Source organism: Amia ocellicauda, chromosome 22 (genome assembly GCF_036373705.1).
Source record: "Amia ocellicauda isolate fAmiCal2 chromosome 22, fAmiCal2.hap1, whole genome shotgun sequence".
Classification (NCBI taxonomy): Eukaryota; Metazoa; Chordata; class Actinopteri; order Amiiformes; family Amiidae; genus Amia; species Amia ocellicauda.
The window spans coordinates 12,828,228-12,849,010 of NC_089871.1; the positions used below are offsets into that span (position 1 = coordinate 12,828,228).

Sequence of the window (20,783 nt, forward strand, 5' to 3'; positions counted from 1 at the left end):
CAGAACAGGAAATGAGCACTTCAATCGCCAGAGAACCGCGCCACACCTCGGCTCCCGCCCGGAGGCTCGCATTCCTGACATCAGGCAGAGTGAGATTCTCTCGGTTACAGTCCTGAACACGCATGCAACGAGAAGAGACAACATTTCAGAGGAGGTTTTGCCCAGCGGTGGTACACTTACCGTCAGTGGGCAAGAGAGAATTCTCATGAAACAGCCTTGAGTTAATGTCAAAACTATGAAGACGCCGCCCCACCGCTGCTGGGATTTCAAGGCTCGAGTTTTGGTTAGCGTTTTTTTTTTGTTTTAATCGTTTCGGATGTGGGTAAGATTTAAAGACGGTTTCAATGGGGAGAAGGGACCCTCCTGTGAACGTGTCAAATGCAATTCCCTCGATTTGACTTATGACGAGAAGAAACGTTTTGGGGTTCAGATTGATTGTTAGAAGTGAAGCCAAACCAGACGCACGATCGACACCAATTATCCCCCCAGCCCTTTCCAAAACTGTTAATCGCCAACGTATTTTGTTAATCCGCCGCTCGATATTTTTCCCCTTTGTGCTCAGACGGGCAACTGGCACGGAGGAGTTTGGAGTAAGATGAGCCCTTCCTCACCATCTGGGGCAAATATCCTCCTCCGTGCGAGTCGCATCGCTCCGGGCTGTAGACGAGAGGTGACCCACCGGCAAACTGTAACCCACCAGGTGCTCAATCACACTTTACCCTGAGACAAAGACCACAGGGGACCACAGCATGACTTTACAGCGCACAAACGTTTTTATTCTCTTCACATTACAACTGCAGAGCAGCACCAGGCTGCGGCATCAAGAACAGACCGAAGACTGGGTTACCCACTGGCCTTGGTGAAGGCAATCTCAACAGTTAAAAATAATAAAGCTTGGTTAGCTAAGTTACATTTCCTAAACAGGGGTGCATCCATATACAGTATCAATGAGTCTGACTTCCATCAAAGGCTACAAGGAAGAGGATTCCCATACCTTTTTAAAGTATACATTTACAAAATGGAGTCTTCATCCCACTTTTTAATAGACTGACTGTGCCACTCCAGCTACTGGAAGAAAAGAATAGCAAATAGTGGCCTTCATTATGTGCAGTTACCATTGGCAGTTTTTACCCCTGCCTGTAATCTACAGATAATTTTAGTCATTTTATAAAACAGCATTACTATTAACTCTTTAATACAACCTTCATTAGTGGGCCAGTCAAGAGTAACCACTTTTTTTTTTTCTAATAACAAATACGGTTTTGTGAAATTATGGTATATTGTTGCACCCCTAGTCCAGGCAGTAGGAAATACACTGCTGTACAGTTTACTACTACAAATCGCATAATGCTCATCACACTTTTAAAACATTGAACAAACATTAATCAGAGCACTAGTAGCACGTTATCCAGATACTCTTCATCCTAAATTATGTGCAAATGAAAGTGACTTTACAAAAGAAAACAAACATAAAAAATATATTTATAAAGAAATACAAAAATATGCCTTTACTAAGAACAAGTTATAACCAAACATAAAAAAGCAACAGCACAGTTCTCTTTTTTTTTCCTTCTCATACAATATTACAGCATAAATTAAGAACTTTACAGTTAAGATGAATGCAGTTGAAAAATAAGACATCAAGTCTTGCCTTAATAATCTTTAGGCTGTTTAAGAAGTTGTCCCAAATGTTGCATTAAACTGGGGAGTTAAAAATAAAAAGTCAGAAAAAAGACAGCCCTGAGAATACAAACAACAACCCTAAATAAAATTACTTTTAAAAAAGCTTTTGGAAATGGAAAAATGAAAAGCATCTTCATTCATTCTTCATAAGTTCACATTGTGTGCATAGCAATGAAAGTAAAAAAAAAAAAAAATACAAAACCATAAATAAACATTCATACACAGACAAGGGAAACTACAGGCATTTTAAACACAGAATAAAAATATCAGTACGATAGCTTATGAGCAAAACCTCTGATTAAGTCTCCCGTTTGCAAAACAGTTTGGCCCGTTCCTGGTTTTTCTACAAACTTCATAATTTACACCTGAGTAACACAGGACCCGCCAGCTCAGCTGTGCAGAAGGCATCTTAATTCAGGGTTTGGAGATTTAAAAAAAAAAAATGCAACTTATCTTAACAATGCAAGTCATGTCATGACAGAAGTATTTACATGCATGTGACACGCAGCCTTTTGAAAGCATTGTTTGGCGTGAGATTGATCTACCAACAATGACACGCTTTTCACTTTCTATCACTCTCCTACTGAACTGGGTTCCCATTTTAACAAAGAAAGAAAGAAAGAAAGGTAGAAAGGTGCATTGCATGCTTTGAAAGGTAAATTGTATAGCACTTCTCCACTCCGAAACCACTAGCTCCTGCTCGGCTCATCCAGCCAATTCCCTAGTGTGGTGCTATATCATTGCTTCTCCAGAAACTGTATACTGTGACATTTACAATCGGCAATTACATTAAATCTTCCTGACCCTTCTATATTGATCGTCCAATAGGGATGTATAGTTAAGCTACTGGATGTGGTACCTTTTAGAATATTTCCCTTTAAAAGGAGTTTTCAGTGTGGGCTTTTTAACCAGTGTGTCTTACTGCATCCATCAAACTGCATTGGGGGGAAAAAAAAAAAAGTGAGAGATGGGGGCACAAGTGTGGGATACACATGCCACACCCACCCCAGGAGGCTCTCGGCGCATCGCGTGCCACCTGGGCACTCCTGTTCTCATGCAGATGGTGGCATAACTGGGATTCTAACACCCAGCCCCACATTCCACATAAGCTTCCACGAGATGGAGCCAGCCCAGGGTCCAGTAGATTAGTGCGCTTTGACTGCTGGCGTGAAGTATCAAGCGCGGGGATCTGCCATGCGTTTCTCGACAGTAGCGAAAAGGCGTCACAGTTGACCAGGCTAGGACACACCAGCTGTGTTGTGGTAAAATGACACTGCAGACGCAAAGTCAATCTGGGCTCCCGCTGTGTAGGGTGCGATGCATGTCTTAGGCACAGGACAGCGCACATTCAGTGGAGATGGTCGCAAAAAACAAAGAATAAATAAAAAATATACATGTGTTTTATGTTACAGCACACACAGGGCCATGCGAGAACAAAGTGAGCACATGCGTCTCTCAGCCCACCCTCTCTTCCTGCCTTCCCCATTTCTGGAATGCCGTGTCCAGTTGCTTCCGATTTTCAGGGCCTGTGATTCCAGCTGTTGGGATGATTTCCCCCCCTTTTTTTTCTTCCTGCAACATTCCTCCGCAGCCAGGAGACAGACTCCTGCATTCCAGACATCTCCAACACTGCACTGCTAGAAGAAAAGAAAAGACAGACGAGGGTGAGAAATACACGAGTCAGGAATCCCAAGACCTCTTAATTGCAGCACGCAAATCCCACACGTCTCCGTGAAATGTCTCCGGAATCAAATCTTGTTTCAGGAGAGTGGAGAGAATGATTTTCTGCTCAGCTTTTGCTCTATTTAAAAGGCTTTACTTTTTTCTGCAGAAAAGCAAATAAGTGAATTCAAAAAGGGGCTTCTGTCCGCAATGAGAACTGTAGTTGGGGGTCAGCATGGTGAATGTATGCACGGCCCCATTTATTTTCCAAGTGGGTCCATAATACATGCAATTGTGAACCTTTCCAATTTTCTTTTATTGTGATTTGCCCCCCTACTCCATTATATTTTCCGTACAAGGCTCACTTCAAACAGTTAAGTGTTTTTCTAAAGTGCCGGCTCTGGTTGAACAGTGGCATACTGTCAGCCTGCTGCTAGGTTAAAGAATTAACATATCTCCTCATTGAGCAATGTGCCAATTTGCATTTTGCAGCCATTTTGTTTTGGGAAGAGCTCTTCCCGTTTAGATTAGATCAGAACGCCTTGCTATAGACTTGTGCATGCCGGAGAAAGTCATGGCATTTTTCCAGTGCCTGACCGTGCATTTAGCCTACGGTTATTTGAAAGATTTTAAATTTATGTATTAAATCTAAAGAAGCCATCATCACTGTGGCAAAGGCTTTTTACCTTGGAAGTGACTTTGATTGCTTGCGTCATCTTTCTGCCAGATACAAATTAAAACAAATTTAAGAGAATTGCCTTTAACCCAATTTTTCCTACCTGTAATTTGTATTTGTATGAAATCACTTTTATCATCCTCTACTACAAAACTGACTGCAAGATTAAAGAGACCTTTATCAGCAGACCCCTCTCTGCTCTATGAAATAAAAGTTGTACTCCTAGATTTAATATTTTTTTTCTTTAGCTCCACACCATAAAGTAAGTGCGTCAGACCACTAAAATCAGAGGCTGCTCTTCAGTGGAAGTTTCCATACTGTAAATTCTCACAACTCTCGCCCTAATTGCAGTTCTGGAGCAGAGCTTTTTACAGGCGGCTGTTTATATCCCTCCTGCTTCCTGGCCAGCCTGGTTTAAGTGAGCAATAAACCTGCATTGAAAAATAACTAGCCCTGATATCACCTTCTCACTAATCAAGCAGCTTTAAATTTAGCCTGCTTCTTGCTCATCATCCTCCTTTAGCCACGGTGCCAGGATAATTTAGCACACTCCCGGCAAAGCGCACCATGCTTCTTTTGTCTTTAGATCAGTGGGTTTCGCCCTTTTTACTTGAGTTACTTGTGTCAGGAAGGAAAAAAAAAAAAAAAAAAAAAACACCAGCAGACACACAGTCAACTTGGATTTTAATACATTTGCATAAATATTTACATTTGCTACACAAAGCCAGAGACAAATAAATACAATATAAGTGGGGTAAAGGTCATACTGCAGCCGGCTCAGCCTTCAGGGAGGGGAAGGCAACGTGACACAGAACTATTCTAACTTCCTTAAAAAGGTTTTGAGCACAGACCGACCAATTCTGTCCTCGAGGATTAGAGGTCTGAAGTTCTCCGTGAAATTCTAGAAATCCTGAATACTGTGAGCAGACAATCAGGAAACGGCACTCCCAGCTGTCAGTACACTTTCGATAAGAAAGCAAGCACCAGCAAGCTGCCAATCTCAGGTTCTCCAGCCAGAAACCATCCCAAGTTATCTGCTTGTCCTAAGACCTCTTATCTGGGATAAACCTGTCAATTCACATAACAAAGACAGGACAGGAAAGGGTCAATGCGCCGCACCCCCTTGTGCAAGAACTGTTGCCAACTGCTTAAATAATACTCAATCATAAATGCACGGTGTATTGTCACCAGCTTGGCAGGACTGCTGCTGCTCTAGGCGAAGGCACAGGGGCTCAACAACACCGTCAATGAATAGGAAGTAATCAAGCAACTCATTAAGACCACAGTATTGGTAAAAGCGGACTCAACCACTAATCAATCTCATTAATAAAGGTTATGGCACAGCAGCCAATCAATGGAGTCCCCACCCCTCTATTTCTGCTCCCCAAGGCTACAGGGAACCCTGATGGCCCTTCTGTGCGTGCCACCGTTCCCAAAGCCTATTAACAGCCAGACATAAATATACTCTACCGCTGAAGGGAGAGCTAAAGAATACAATTACACTTATTTATTGCCTGGACTGACGCTTCAAAACCGGTTCTGTTTGCATCCCCCAGTCTCTCACCCCTGCGCTGGGTTGACACGTCTACAAATGTGCATAATTTATGTTCCCATTAATCTTCAGCCATCGATTTATCCATTTATTATCTACTTATTTTACTTTAAATTTAAATATATCTTTCTTTTGAATACCCAATATATATTTTTCATAAATAGTAAATGCACTCAAAAGTGGGCTTTACTGGACCAGAAGAAAGTAGTCAATAACACTGACAGCACGGTCATTTGTTACCGGTAATCAAATCAACATCTCTTATAGTTAGTCAGTCATTTTAAGCACCTAGTAAAGACAGAATGGGAAAGAAGCGGGGGAAGAAAAACTCTATTAACTTTATGCAAATGAAGGAGTGTTACACGCTATAATGAGTCTGATTAATCACTTTAGGGACTTGCGGTTAGGGTCAGGGGTGGGGGTTTCCTAACACACAAGCCATTTAAATTGCTAATGCCAGTTGCTTTATGCGACCTTTTAAAATGGAAATTAATAAAACATTAGGATTGAATTTGTGGATTCTCGTCATCTCTTTCCGCCCCCTGTGCCTGAGGCCCTTCTCTGCTGGGAGCCATTAACAGCTGCTTGAAACGGCAAACTGACGCATGGCCTGTGACCTCTGACCCCCACAGTTGTGACTGATCAGCGTGAAGCAGGGATGCCTCATATGGCTCAGGTTCCGATCATTAACGGGCATCTGTAGCTCTCTCTCTCTGAAACCAAATATCTACTCCTCAGTCAGCCGGCGGTAAATAGCAGCCTTGTTAAGACTTCTGAGCATCTCCCCTTACAGCCCCAGCCTGCTGTACAGCCAGCTCTCAGCCCACGTCACCCCCTCTCACGGTTTCAAGGCACAACTGTAGGCCTACTTCGGCCCTGCTTGACTACACTTCAGTTAGCAGCAAATGAAAGTGGTAAGCAAGCAGTCCAAAACAAAGAGACCGACACCGAGCTGCTCTCCTTTGCCCAGCCACCCGCCTCCTTGCAGTGCCGTGGGTGGCTCATCTTCCACTTCAACAGTACCACCATGAAATGTTTTATTATACTTTTTTTTGTTAATTCTGTATCTAAATGCTTGCACATGCCCAATCTCCCCCAACACAGTAAAACAATTAACCACAATCCTTTTCTCCCTTCTTATTTATTACAGATGTTGAAGCATTCCAGTGTACAGAATCTGTGACTCCTAATTTCATCCAGACAATGTATTTGCTCCAGATGAAGTTCTTATTTTAGAAACGCCCAATCCCATGACACCAAGTCCTTTTACATACCGGACTCCTGCTTGCATCCAACTGAAGTGGGACTGGCTTCAATTACCCATCATCTATAGCTTTCAAAGCTTAGCTTAGATAACAGCTTATAAAATAGAGAAATACTAAATAAGATTTATTGGTTTCCTGGATGAATTTCAGTGACAATACATATATAATGACTGTGCCGTGAGGTGGGGAAGGGAGAGAAACTTGTTAAACATGGTGTTGGCAAGTTAACTATAGAGCCATCGACCCTGCCAAGACTACTGGGTTATATAATTGACCCACGAGCTTTTGAATGCGTTATGAATAGAGGCATAAACAGAGCTCCAGTCAGCGCAGGTGAGGAGTATTGTGTGGCGAGGGGTGTTGTGCTGTGAATGGGAGCCGAGGGCACGAAGACAATATAAAAGGAGTTTGTTGATTAAATTGCTACTGAAGTGGGTGGAAAACAAACAAACTGGATTAAAATGTTGATTGCTGTGCCAATAATGGTCAAGACTCAAGATTTTGTAGAAAACAAGTTACAAAAACACACTTTTGACAAGAATGTCTTCTATTGAAATGTCACACATATCAAGGATACATTTCAATATTCAATTTTTTTTTTTTTTTTATGTAGAAAAATTCCAGGACAAGGCAGGGCAGATAGCATGCTTATTGTTCAATGATCTGTAAATGGAGAAAAGGTATCCAGGTCACAAATAAAGCCAAGCACCAAAGCTATCGTGGCCTCCTCAGGATTATTAGCCAAGCCACGCGTTCTAGGGTGGAGATGCAGCTTAGCTCTCCCCTGCAGTGCGCACACACCTAGTCTTTTGCTTGGTTTTAAATATGCCAAATATGCAAACCGAGACACCTCTCAGCCCTGTGCCAATACCTCAGAATATGGCCTGCAACACAGTGCAATGCCAAGCACAAGTGCCGAGTATTTGTACAGCAGCGCACTGTGTAGCTGGAGCACTGTGAACGACGGGAAGCAATGCGATCAAAGGCTGGCTTTACGGCAGGGCTTTCATAGGTCTTACGGACTCGGGTTAAAGGTTGAAAGCCTCAGGAAGCAGGGGGTATTTTTAGGACTTTGGCTGCAAAACCGTAAAATATATCCCCTGCACCCTCTTGACACAAAAGCATGTGTACTCTGCACAAACTAACTGGCAGTTCAGGCTTTCACTGGCTAAGATAAACAAATGGAATCAGCCATTTTAAAAATCATTCACAAACTCCAACTTCTAAACAGGTCCTGAAGTAAAAAAAAAGCCAGTAGTAAATCCAGTCTCGACAACCAGCACCTTAACAGAAACAGCTGCGGATTGTTGTGCAAGAGCAAACAGCAATCAGGTAGGCTGTGTGGAAGTGTCACTTCAAGTGCTTCCGACAAATGGGGGTGGAGAGACTCCTAGGAGCTGGGTCTGCACAAAGCGTTGCACAACAACACTAGGTACGAGATGTAGTTGCACTTCTGCGATTGCTCTTTTTTATTTAATTAATCTAAAAATGTTTAAAAGACATTCTGCAACTGCATCACTGTCTGGGAATCTCGTTCTGAAGCTGCAAGAGGAGTGGTCTGCAGCGCTCGTGACACCCTTGTTTACACGAGCATGTCTGGCTGTTTATAAAACACAATGACAAATGGGATGGTTTTCCGATAAAAGATGCAGCCAGCCGAGAGAGCGAGCGAGAGACAGAGACAGAGTGTGAGGCCTTCAGTGTTCCCACAGATAATAAAATACCTGCGACACGCCGATAAAACACATTAACACCACCCCTTGAGGATCTTATTATAGCAGCAAGTTGGAGAAAGCGAATATGGGCCTATTGTTTCAGTAAAGCCTCACATCTTCAATTAAAGAAAAAAAAAAAATCTGCTTCCAGTACTACTAGTGCCTGCTTAATATTCCAGTTTTTTCCCCCCACGTTTTGCAACCTCACACCATCAAAGTAAAATGCTACAATTGACACAGGACTTGATACGTTCTTTGAAAATTGCCACCTGCCAGCCCTTAAAACCTGTTCCTAAGGGTATGACGTTAAGCCGTACAGAAATCTTATCTCAAGAGCTACAGTAATTACCGAGGTGAGCACTGCAGGCTTGAACATGTGAAGTACCCATTTATTTTCCCCTCTAAGCCCTTTCTACGCCAATGCACCAAATAAAAAGGCCAGCGCAACATGGTGTAGCATTTCTGCCTTGTAATTACGGCCCTGGCATTCCTCATGCAGTTTAAACTCGGCCACTGCTTTATCTTGTTTATTCAACACCCGGTCGTCAGCCTCAAAAGGAGCCTCTATAGAAAACTACAATAACACCAAGCTTAACCCTTGTCAGGCCCTCTGCCCTGCCAGGACAGATCTTACATGGTGGCAACAAAAGCCCTTTATCAGTGTGAAAGAGAAATTATAAAAAGCCAAATATGCCTGAATTGGACCGTGAAGCTCTTCAGGTTAGATGGAGAAGTGACCAGAGCCAAGGTACCTACTCTTAAATCACACCCTACCCTGTTAAATCCTATTGTTTTAGTTGAGTTTTTTTGCATAATTGTATGTGTATACTCAAATCACACACACAGAAAAGTAGTTTGACTAGACTATATATTCCAAGTCTTTCACTTTACCAGTTATTTTTGCAGAGAGACTTATAGCTGGTGTAAAGAGATTTCTGCTGCACCCCACCTCAGTTTACCCCTTATGACTCTTCATAACCGTTTTTACACACATCAAGCAGCTTACCTTTTGCTGTGCACGCCCTCCCTCTACGCAGGGAGATACTTCCAGGTGCTGACGAACGCAGTGGGTATAAGTGAATACGGCACACTCGTGATGCTGTCCCACGTGTCAGTTGAGGGGTCGTAACAGTCCAGGGTTTTGCAGCGCTGGGCCCCGAAGTAGCCGCCCACCACATAGAGTCTGTTGCCGGAAGCCACAGCGTGACAGCTGATCCTCTTGGCCATGACGTCGCCAAACTTGGACCACTGGTACGTCTCACTGTTGAAGCGGTAGGCCGAGCTGGCTGAGAACTCCGTGTCACCTCCGATGACGATGATGTGGTTGCCCACGGCCGCCGCTGCGGTGTAGCGCCACGGCTGGGGGCAGGAGGAAGCGACAGTCCACCTATTCTGGCAAGGTTCGAAGCACTGGACCTTGGGCAGCTTTTCCCGGTTGATGCTGGTGCCGCCAAAGACAAAGAGTTTGTTCTTGGCCCCCACCACCGCGGCATTGCTCACTCCCTCGCGCAGAGGGGCCACCAGCGTCCATTTGTTGGTCTGTGGGTCGTACTGCTCCACTTGTTTGAGGGAGACTGATGGAGAGGCTGGGAAGGAGCCAGCCAGGGCTGTGTGGCCGCCCACAACATACAGAATGTGATCCAGCTCGGCTGAGCCATGGCCAAACCGGGCGACCAGCATTGGCGCAGCTTTGGACCACTCATCGTGGAGAGTGTCATAGACCCAGACATCCTTAGAGGCGCCGTTTTCTGACCCCCTTCCCCCAGTCACGTATACCTTGCAGCCGATGGCGCAGGCACTGCACTCTTTGCGTGGGCTGGGGATGTCCGTCTTGGGCGTGATCTCCTTGGTCTTGTTGTCGATCATGTAGACCTTGTCACACATGAAGGTCTGGCCTCCCAGAAGCAGCAGAGCCTGGCTGACTTTGCGGGGGCGGGCGCAGAAGCCGGTGACCACGCCATCGTTCTGCAGGATCTTCATCTTGCAGCGCACCGCGTCCTCCACAATCTCCCTGCCCAGCTTGTGGCTCATCACCAGCTCCTCAGAGGCCACATTCTTCAGGAGGTAGGACTCGGGGAGCAGGGCCAACCGCACGCAGCGAAGCAGGTCTGGAAGGTCATTGTGCCGCCGCTCCATGTCAGCCTTCACCCAGTCAATAACCGCTTCATAGACCAAGCTCTCGTCTTCAACCTCCAACTCCTCACTGAAGATGAGCTCCAAGACATTGTCTTTGGGGAGGCTGAGGAAGTCCTCCGTCTTGAAAAGGGTGGCAAAGTTGGCGAGGCACATCCTCCATGACAGTTCGTAGAGCCTCTCGCACTTATGGGCATCCGAGAGCAGCATCATGCCCAGGCAGTTGGAGGGATGGAGGTTCTTCTCCAGGAACTCTGCAGAGGCGTCGCGGATGTCATGGAACTGCAGCATGTCTCCCGCCTCCAGCAGGGACTCTGCATTCTCCTCGTTGATGATGACCCGGGCAGAGTAGGCATAGTCCAGCAGCAGCTCCAGGACCTCGGGGTGCAGGGAGTCGCGGTAGTTGATCTCTGGAAGATTACTCTCCTTCATATCAACACTGAACATGGCCTCGAAGTAGCGGCTGCAGGAGGCCAGTACGGCACGGTGGCAGGGGAAGGCACGGTTTCCCGCCCGGAGGACAACATCAGTGAATTGGCCACGCTTGCGCAGCAGGTTGAGGTGCGTCAGCAGACTGTCTGCGTGCGACGACTTGTGAAACAGCTGGATGTTCATGGAGCCGGCGCTTGATCTCGACTTCCGGTTCTCGTGGTTACTCAAGGACATCTCCAATAAATCTGTCCACCTAGAACAAAATCAAAAATCTCTGATTAAGACCTTAAATATGCCAAAACACCATAATAAAAAAAGGCTATTGCTACATTGAGTGCTCGTGTATCCTGTATCACAGAAAAGTAAAGATCAACTTGACCAGCATGCAATTTACCACCAACAATATCCACACACTGGAAAACCAACTATGCGTTTGGAATCTAAACCAATTTGAACTGCCGCTTATCTGACCTTGGATTACACATTTGGCAGGCACAGCAGGCATGTAAACTCAGGGAAGAATAAAGCTAATTATCTTAAGCCATCAATGAACTTTGGACTAAAACAAGGAGCACTGCAAGGGATTGACACTACAATAAGAACAGGAAACAGATCCGAGGAGAGAGGAAAAAAAAAAAAAAAAAAGGAAAATCAATAGGCAGAATTAACCAGTCACTTTTACGAGGTGTGATTTTGTGGAGCCAACAGTTAGCAAACATGTTTGCCAACAGGCTCATTTAATAGAGCGGTTTTTATTTTTTATTATTTAGTGCATGCCTGGAGACAAGGTACACAAGAATTTAAAGTATGGTCACCAATTTTTTTTCCCCCCCTGCTTCAGTGGTTCCAAAATCCTCTCATTTCACAATGACTGGACTCCCAAGTTTGTATGCTTCCGTTTTTGTTTGTTTGCTTTTCAAATTCTTTCCCCATTTACAAAGCTTAGCGGATGTGAGCACGGCTAATCAAACAAATTACAGCCAGCCAGCCAGCCAGCCTGCCCCGAACCACACTTCCTCTCCTGGATGGCCATATCTTGGTGAGTCAGAGCTTTGATCTGCCTCAACAGAGCACTCCCTGGCTCTGCACACCGAATCACTGACCCTTAAAAGTGCGGTTTACTGTAAACCTTTTACCTTTTACACCTTTCCAGTCTATTGTATACACATCTTTGAAGGAAACACATTAATGTCACCTTGGTGGGTGGGGTGTGGGATGTTCAATACATCCAAAAAAGTTAAGGAATATTAGATACAATGAAAGTCTTCTCCTTAGTTCATTGCAAATGCTAATCATATTGAAACACACTGCAGGAGAGTGGCTTATACTACTTCATATTAAAAAAAAAACTCACCCAATTTGAATTTAGTGTGGATGTAAGGGAAAGGGAAGGGGTGCTGGCGGAGGGGAGCTTAATCTAAATAAAAATTAGCCAGATGCATGCGGAGGCGCAGAGCAGATCACATGCACAAGCTCTGATCAGCGACATTAACTCTTGGTATCGCAGATTTAAAAGGCTTGCCATGTGGGCGACACTGGCTGCTTAGGGAGCCAGGCGAGCTGCTCTGCGCATTGCAAAGAACTAGAGCGATTGGTAGATGGCGCTTCCTTGTAAGAAATGGGAATAAAAGCCCACTCGGCTTTGTTAGATGCGACCCCCCCCACAATGCACCCCCTGCACACCGCCGCGGCCCACGCGCGCGGCTCGCGGCCAGTCTCCCGGGAAACCGCGCGCCGCCGCTCGCGACGTTCGAGTCTTTGTCAGCCGGAGAGAAAGAGGGAGAGAGAGAGAGAGAGAGAGAGAGAGAGAGGGAGAGAGAGAGAGAGAGAGAGGGAGAGAGAGGGAGAGGGAGAGAGAGAGAGAGAGAGAGAGGGAGAGAGAGAGAGAGCAGCCGGATCAGCCTAACTTCCCCGGAAGAATCGGATACAGGCAAGCGTGAAATCCAATCCGTCGTATGAAAACTTAAAACGCACACACACACGTCCAACATAATAACGACAACGCAACGCAACACGCGAACGACGTGGCCACACTAAAACACACGTCTCGGCGAGGAGCTGACGGTGTGTTACAAAAGAGAGAGATAAGGAGACACATATTGCGTGTAAATAACAGGGTTTAAGTCCTTACCCAGAGACTTCAGGCAGCCTGCGGCACACAGCGTCTCCCGGACCCAAGTTCCGCACCAGTTGCGCACTCAGATTCCCACTTCGAGAGGCTCAGGGGTGGAGGACTCCGCCGTGCGTGCTGTCGCTGGACACAGATAACCCGACGCATGCAAACCCATCTGCTTCTGCGATATGCGCGTCTGATAGTGCACATGTGTCACCGAAGACCGGAGCGCAACTAACTTCCCCCGCCGAGTCGCGTCCGCCGTGTGAGCGCAGCAGAGTCCGGTCTCACTAGTCAAGAGCAGTCCCGGACCAGCCATTGGTCGAGTTCGTGCAGGCACATTTCCGCCCTTTTCTTGGCGAAGATCTGCTGAATCCCGCCGCGCCCATTGGTGGAGCCGCGCAGACGTATGGAAATCTGCGCTGCCCGGACGCGACCACTGCCTTGTTGGCTCCTCCCCCGCCAGGCCCCGCTAACCAATCGCAGAGGAGAAGAGGCGGGGCAGCAGAGAATGCCTAAGACATTTGCTTGCAGGAAATGATTAATTAAGATTTCAGGAATAAAGACTTAATAGGTTTCAGTCTATGGCTTGCGTCCCTTCAGATGCACAGAACCGGTTACACATGTTTAGAGCCATTAACTCCACACCAAAAAGAATATACTGTCAGATATAACAATGCTATATTAATAAAACACCATCATAACGAGGAAAGCATACAAATATAGTATCTGTAGTGCAACCATGAGCTTTTGTCTTAATGCATTATGTGTCAATATTCTTTGATCGTGGATTGGCATATTGTAGTTTTCCCAATCGCAGCCACACAACTGCATGGTGAGGTGTGTGATAGTTTGTCTTTTACATAAGCTTTTGTTTGATTTCTAATCTTTTTAAATATGTATGAATTTGCACATCAACAAGTCTAGATAACAAATTACTCTCTCTAATAAACAGGTACATTATACATTGTTTTCTTGTTCATTTTGGCCAATTTCAAGTTGCAACAGTTTAATAAGGGACATATCACGATGTAAAATTTTAAAATCAAATGGTGGTTTGGATAAGACACTTGATTTGTTTCAGCTGACGAATGGTTGCATGGCTTGCACAACCCAGAGGAGCGGAAGGTGAGAGTCAATTATTAACGTCGGTTTCCTTTGAGCCTGGAGTACTTGCCTGCTAACTCTCTGGGAGTTGGCTCTCTGTTGTATCCAGTGAATCGCTTGGCAAACTTTCCTGATTTGCACAGATACTCTGAGTGGGTGTGGTGTGTGAATCAGCCAGAGAGGTGAATAATCATACAAAAATGAAACTACAGTGACTTTAAGTACTGAATACTTAGTTCTCGAAAATACCAAACCTCCTCTGTGTGCTTATCTCCATTACATGTGGGTCTGGATCCTTGTTTATCACAGTGTCTAAATTAGGAACATGCATTAGCATTTCACTTCGCTGTGAAAGCAGGAAATGCATCAGATAACATTGTGAGCTGTGGTGGAGTAAACACTCGGCTTTGCCGCATACCACAGATGTTAAAACATTTGTTTCCAGATTAAATTCTTACAAAAGACCTTTGGGTTTCATGACTGACAGTTTTGAAGATGCGCATGATTAATCAGAGCAGACTTGAGACCTGCGTGGCATTTTAATTCAGACTGCAAATGGCCATGGTGCAAGAATGCCAGGGCTGGGGAGCTGGTGGTGTGAGCCAGCTCATACGAGACAGGGCAGTGGGCGGCAGCTGTGCCCGTCATCCTGATCACGCGGCACCGAAGCACTGTGCCAGGTTCTGTGCCCCCGTGCTGTACCGGCCCTCCACCTTGTTAGTGGGCTTTTAACAGAAAGACAAAGCATAGGCCTAGAAGGAGGGATGTGGGATGGTTTATTCTCCCTCCTGCCATGAGAAAGAAAACATTATCTTCTGGAATCTTCTGGAAAAAGACCAAGAAGAACCCAGGAAGGTAAAATAATGAGCCTGCACTCTCTGTCCTGTGCTGGACTGGAGACAATAGCCCCTCGGGTGCATACAGTATCCAGCTAAGATGAATACCAGAACAACAAGAACAACAAGAAAAAAAAGACAAGCAGATTCCCACCAGTCACCACCTAATGAAAGATTCCTGGGGCAGATTGCCATGCCAGGCTGCAGCGCCACAGGGAACCACCCTGGGCAGGGGGGCGGCTCTCTCTGTCCACCGCAGGGCTCGTTCCCTCCTCACTATTGATTTTCAAAGGGAGATTGAAGTTCAATTAGACACCAGCTGGCTCTGCCTGATATTACATACCGCTTGTTTCCATCTCCCCAGTGCTGCTCGCTGTGCGCCTCAGCGTGGGCTGCTGTCTTTGCAAAGAAGAAAATGGAAGAACAAACCGTGTGGACTGTGTTATTTGTGAATGCATTGTATTTACTGCACTCCCTTATGCTTCAGATTCAGTCCTGGGGTGGTTTAACCTATATGCCAGTGTTATTGGTTTGTCAGGACCCTGATTTTAATAATTAGGTGTTTTCAAGTTGACAGGATAGGGTTCAGCTCAGGCAGCCTCCAGTTGTAACCTGACCCTCTGTTTTGCAGACTATGGGTCTATCATCACTGTGTATTTGTCGTGAATCTCACTGACTCCTTTCCTTATTGTTGATCTCTCGCTTTCATATCTTTCCTATGTATGGTTATGCATTCACCTGTGTATTTCTCACCAACCGCAACAACTTGTATTCCTATAGCAATCCAGATTCACACTCCTATAGCTTTTTAGCTATATTTTTTCACATATTAGTTTGCTTTTTCTGCCTGTGTGTTAAGACACTCAATCTTTTGCGGAAGTAGGGGCTCCCCTTCAACTCTAAGGGCTTATGTTGGTGTAGTGGTCTCAATTTAAATGCAAATGGCAAGAAAGGATAATTTTCTACCGGGCTGATGTGAAGGAACAGAGCAGTTCATTAATTTTAATGTACTCCTTCTTCTCCCTAACTGCATTATTCCAACACAGTGGCCTGACCATATGTGCCCTTGAAGTCAAAACATCGACTGATCGTTAATCATTACCAGTCAAACCACCACAACCCCCCCCCCCCCACCCTCATGTCATGAAAGTGAAAGTGGCAGCTTCGCTCTCCCTGCCTCCTGCCCAGTTTTCTGTTTCAAGCAATTGCCACTGAATAATACCGTTGCAGGGAAACTCAACACGGACGAGCCCTCTATTGAATTAAGAAGTCATGATTGAGTCTTCTATGGGATGTGGAGCCGATTAAATGCAATTCCGTCTCGGCTCTGCAATATAAGCCTGTATTTAGTTTAAGCAATTAACAATAATGTGAAATGATTCTTTGCAGGGGAAGAAGAGGCAGGGGCAAGAGGGAGCAATATTTGGTCTGAACCAAAGGGAACATAAAAAAGCACAGACTCATATGCTGGTCTTTGTTGGCCAACACTGGCAGACAGTCAGGCTTTGGTTAGTGGCAATTGGCTACAACATGTTTATGTTTGGCACATTAAAATGATGCATCTGCACTTTGTAAAAGAAGTGTTTCCTTGTGACGAATCCGATCAGCGTGACTTGGCTACATTAATGCCACTGAAGCAATTTCACAATTCCAACCCTTATAAGCTAGGTGTCCTGGGGAATGGCTGAAACTGGCTGAATTCAACACCTTTCTCTCTCTAGATATTTCCATAAGGGTTTTCCCAGGATGGATATGGTAGCATTTCTACTGTGTTTACTGAGTCAGGTGTAGATTGGTGTGGGCCTAAAATCTGAAAATCAAAATGTTTCCCATCTAAAGTTTGAAGAAGGGATACAGATGAAGGTAGGAATGGTCTTACGGTTACATTTAGGTTGTTCACAGAGTGTTATTTTGAGAAATATAGCTATATTCTGCATTTCATTTAAATTAAATGATGAAAGTAGGGTAACATTTTGATCCAGACTATCCGTTAAGTTTAGGGTAGTGACTCTATGAATTAAATTAATCGGGTGTAAATTTGTTTGTGCCTAGCTTGAAATGCTGCTGCTGGCTGGGGTCGGTTTTCAGGCTGTTGTTAGCACTTAAGATACGTCGTGCAACCAACTGATGTAATACCATGGTGTTTAGGGTAAGGTCTTTTCTGCTGACACTGCGATGCAATATTACAGTTCGGGGTAAAGATTCTAAATATTATTTACCTGTTTGGTTAATTTGCCATATCTGTATGAAATTAATAATTTCGTATTTTAGGATAAAATCATTGTGTGAAAAAAGGGAAATTCGAAAATAGAACATTTTCACAGGCAAGGTTTTCATTCAGGAAACAAGAAGGTAAAATTGTCTTTTGGTTATATTTAGATGGTGTAAAGAGCATTATTTTAGTGATTTAGCAACATTTTGCACTTAAATTAAATTCAGTGCTCAAACTAGGGTTACATTTTGGTCAGGTTTAGAATTACACTTTTTTGAATTGAAAATCGGATATTAGAACATTTCCCCATGCTGCTGTTAGTGCTTAAAATTTATTGTGTAAACTTCTTATATAATACAAAGGTGTGTAGAGTAAGGTTCCTCCTGTCATTAGGGCTTAAAAAATCACTAATTATTATTTAGGTGTTACACAAATTAATTGTTATCCCTGTATGAAGTGAAGCATACAAAGGCAAGTAGATAACTTATTGATGAAATCCAATAAAGCACACCTACTTAACTTAAGGTATTTGTTGGCACTCCAGTCTTTATTTAATTCTGTCAGGAACTTATTTCATTTAAAGTCATTAAGAGGTTTATTCTTATTTGTGATTTATTTTATTTTTCTTGTATGGGCTTTTCTAAACGTCTGTGGTGCACATGTTGATGCCTGAAGGCAGACCAAGGTGCCACAGTACACTGGTTGGGAAACGCTGTTCTGCAACACAGAGCTGTCCTCTCAGTCTTCTGAGTCGGCTGCTGTTACACAAGAAATAATAATTACATCACATATAAAGAGCATTTAAGGATTTTACAGGTGTAGGGACCCCCTACTTACCGTTCTCATCGTTGCCAGGCGATGACAGGTTTACTGTGCAGGGTGTGCCCACGTTTCCTCTGTGCACCTGCCCCAAAACAAACAATCTCAGAACCGCTCATTAGCCCGTGTATCTGCTGGGTGTTTTGTGTTCTGCAAAATGAGCAGCTCAGTCGTCATTTGTGATCTTCACTGCTGTTTCCTCACGAGCTCACTGCAGTTTTCTTTCTTGCTTTGCTCATCTCCTTCATTGGGGACACATTCAGGAAATAAGTTTAAATCTATACCTTAAATCTTAAATCTATAAGTCTAAAACATGTTTGCTTTCAAGATACATTGTTATTTTTATTTTTTTTGCTTTAAATGACCATGTTTCACATCCATAAGTGAGCACTGGTAGAACGCATTGATCAAATACTTTTTCTTTCAAATGCGCTCATCACATTTTCACTCTTCTTTTGATTTCCATCTGTGCTTATTTAGATAGACATAACTTAACTTTTGACTTCTTCTAATATCTGTTGATCTACTACATTTTCCTATATTTAACACATCGGTTAAACAGGACTTTGGTGTTACTCAGGTTCATTTTCAGTCCAGTTTTCTTGCTTGCATCTGAGAGTTGTTGACATGCAGGTCTTCAGGTGCTTTTGCAAATATGATGATGTCATCGGCTAATCGTAAATTGTTCAAATAAGCTCTGTTTAACTTGGTTCCTTTTTCTTCCCAGTCCAAAGTCCTGAACACTTCTTCATGAGTGCTGTGAAGAGTTTTGGATGACACAAAGAGGCATGGAAAGATGTATGCTCGGAATAACATGAACAGATAGAAAAATAAATGCATTGATCCAAGGACAAACGGAAATATTTGACATCATTGAAAGAGTTCAAATGATAAAATGGCAATAGGCCGGACACATTGCAATTTATTTTAATTTGTCAGCCATGGGATATTTAGTTTCTACCTCCCCTACACATTCCAATAATATGCTCCATTCGTGCATACGAATCTTCTGACCAGCATGTCGAAACTGAACATGGTCTAAAGATGGATATACATCATCAGTCAGCTGTACTGCTCTTTCAGGATGATCACTTACTCACCATCCTGTGACCCTGGCACACCTCACCACCTCCTGCTGCTCATCCTTCCTTATACAGGCAGCAGACAGTGAGTAAACACAGCCAAGCACATACCAACTGCCCACATACCGAGGAGGAACATCCCCAGAGTAACTGACATGGTGGACCAGTGGGACCAGAGCAGGCTGTTTTGAAAGCATCTTGCACTGTTGGAGCCGCTGTGTGAATTCCAATGTGATTTCATAATGCACACCCTGCAGCAGGCCTGCTATGACAGGGTCCTGCAAAAGGAATGGTATTGTACTGGAGTCAGCGCCAGTGGCACAATCACTGGGCATGTCTGTGAGGTGAGCTGGGCATGTTGGGGAACATTTCAAATGCCATGAGGATGAATGTATGAGAATTGTACCACTGGCAGGCTCAGAAAGCCAATCTCTTGTGGTTCGTTTGGCATTATATGAAACAATTTGGAGGGTTGGTGGGATTATCCAGCAAAGTAAAACAAAAGTATAACTTCCTGTTGGCAGATCCATGGGAATTTTCCCACTAGTACCGTGGTGGGAGCGTTAACAGACACTGGGAAAGAAACAGCTTTTACAGACCTTTAGTGTAAAGGCTAATTTCCTGAGAGGAAATCACCCAGATTATGGAAAGTGAAACACCTTTAACAAGGCAGCACTGGCAACAAATTAATGAGAATATATACAGTGTTACACAGACCTCTACCACTGAATTTCTAAGACCAACACACAGCTCTGTCCTCACCTCTGCACTTCCTTGGAGCCCATGTTGGAGTTTGCTTGTTTTTTCCCAGGCTATTATCTGATACAATCATAAGGAGGTTGTCTTGGCAACTGGTAGGTAGGTAGATTAAAAAAAAAAAATAGCAATAACAAAAATCCACATAAATTCCTCTGTAGCCTAAACAGGCCCAAATGAAAGGATCAGGAAGCAGATGATCTACAAAGCCTGCTACATCAAGAGAGCGTGACTACACACATCCAACTCCCAATGAAATGTGCTCTGTGTCTTCAATAGCACTAATTGGACATTACAATTGGCCAGTGCCGATTCATGGGTCTGATTAAGCTTTAGACACACTTTGGCCTGTTTCTGCTCTGCTCAAGAGTCCTCCTGCCACCTCTGCATTTCACAACCAGATATTCTATTCTCTATTCAACCCCAGCTGGTTTACAGATAAACCACACATTCTATGATATTTGAAAATCACCACAACAGAATACTTTTGTATCAATCAACTGATTTTTATTTGGTTTAGCACCCTTTGAAGAGCCACAAAGAGCTTAACACATTGAAAGAATTAGTACAAGGTGTGGAAGTAAATAAATAAATAAACAAACAAAGAAACCATTAGGCATGGAGGAGAGAAAAAACAAAACAGCCATAGGATGAAAGGCTGTTATAGCAGAATAATAATTATCTTGGGGGGTTCACAGCCTAGGCCATGATTTTAAGGCTGAGACAGGGTGGGCATGTCT

At 44.1% G+C, this 20,783-nt stretch overlaps 1 protein-coding gene across 3 annotated transcripts; it reads right to left on the reverse strand.

The window, feature by feature from the left end:
• Nucleotides 1-750: 750 nt before the first annotated feature.
• Nucleotides 751-13,561, reverse strand: enc3 (ectodermal-neural cortex 3). 3 transcript variants are annotated; one of them, XM_066695250.1, is made up of 3 exons: nucleotides 13,250-13,561; nucleotides 9,560-11,371; nucleotides 751-3,317 (listed from the first exon to the last, which is right to left on the reverse strand). In XM_066695250.1, the coding sequence occupies exon 2, from the start codon at nucleotides 11,350-11,352 to the stop codon at nucleotides 9,583-9,585; it is 1,770 nt and encodes a 589-aa protein (XP_066551347.1). In that variant the 5' UTR covers nucleotides 11,353-11,371; nucleotides 13,250-13,561; the 3' UTR covers nucleotides 751-3,317; nucleotides 9,560-9,582. The 3 variants fall into 3 exon arrangements, with proteins under 3 accessions (XP_066551347.1, XP_066551345.1, XP_066551346.1); XM_066695248.1 differs by having other exon boundaries at nucleotides 751-3,320; XM_066695249.1 differs by lacking the exon at nucleotides 751-3,317 and adding an exon at nucleotides 4,689-5,089.
• Between the last annotated feature and the right edge of the window lie 7,222 nt (nucleotides 13,562-20,783).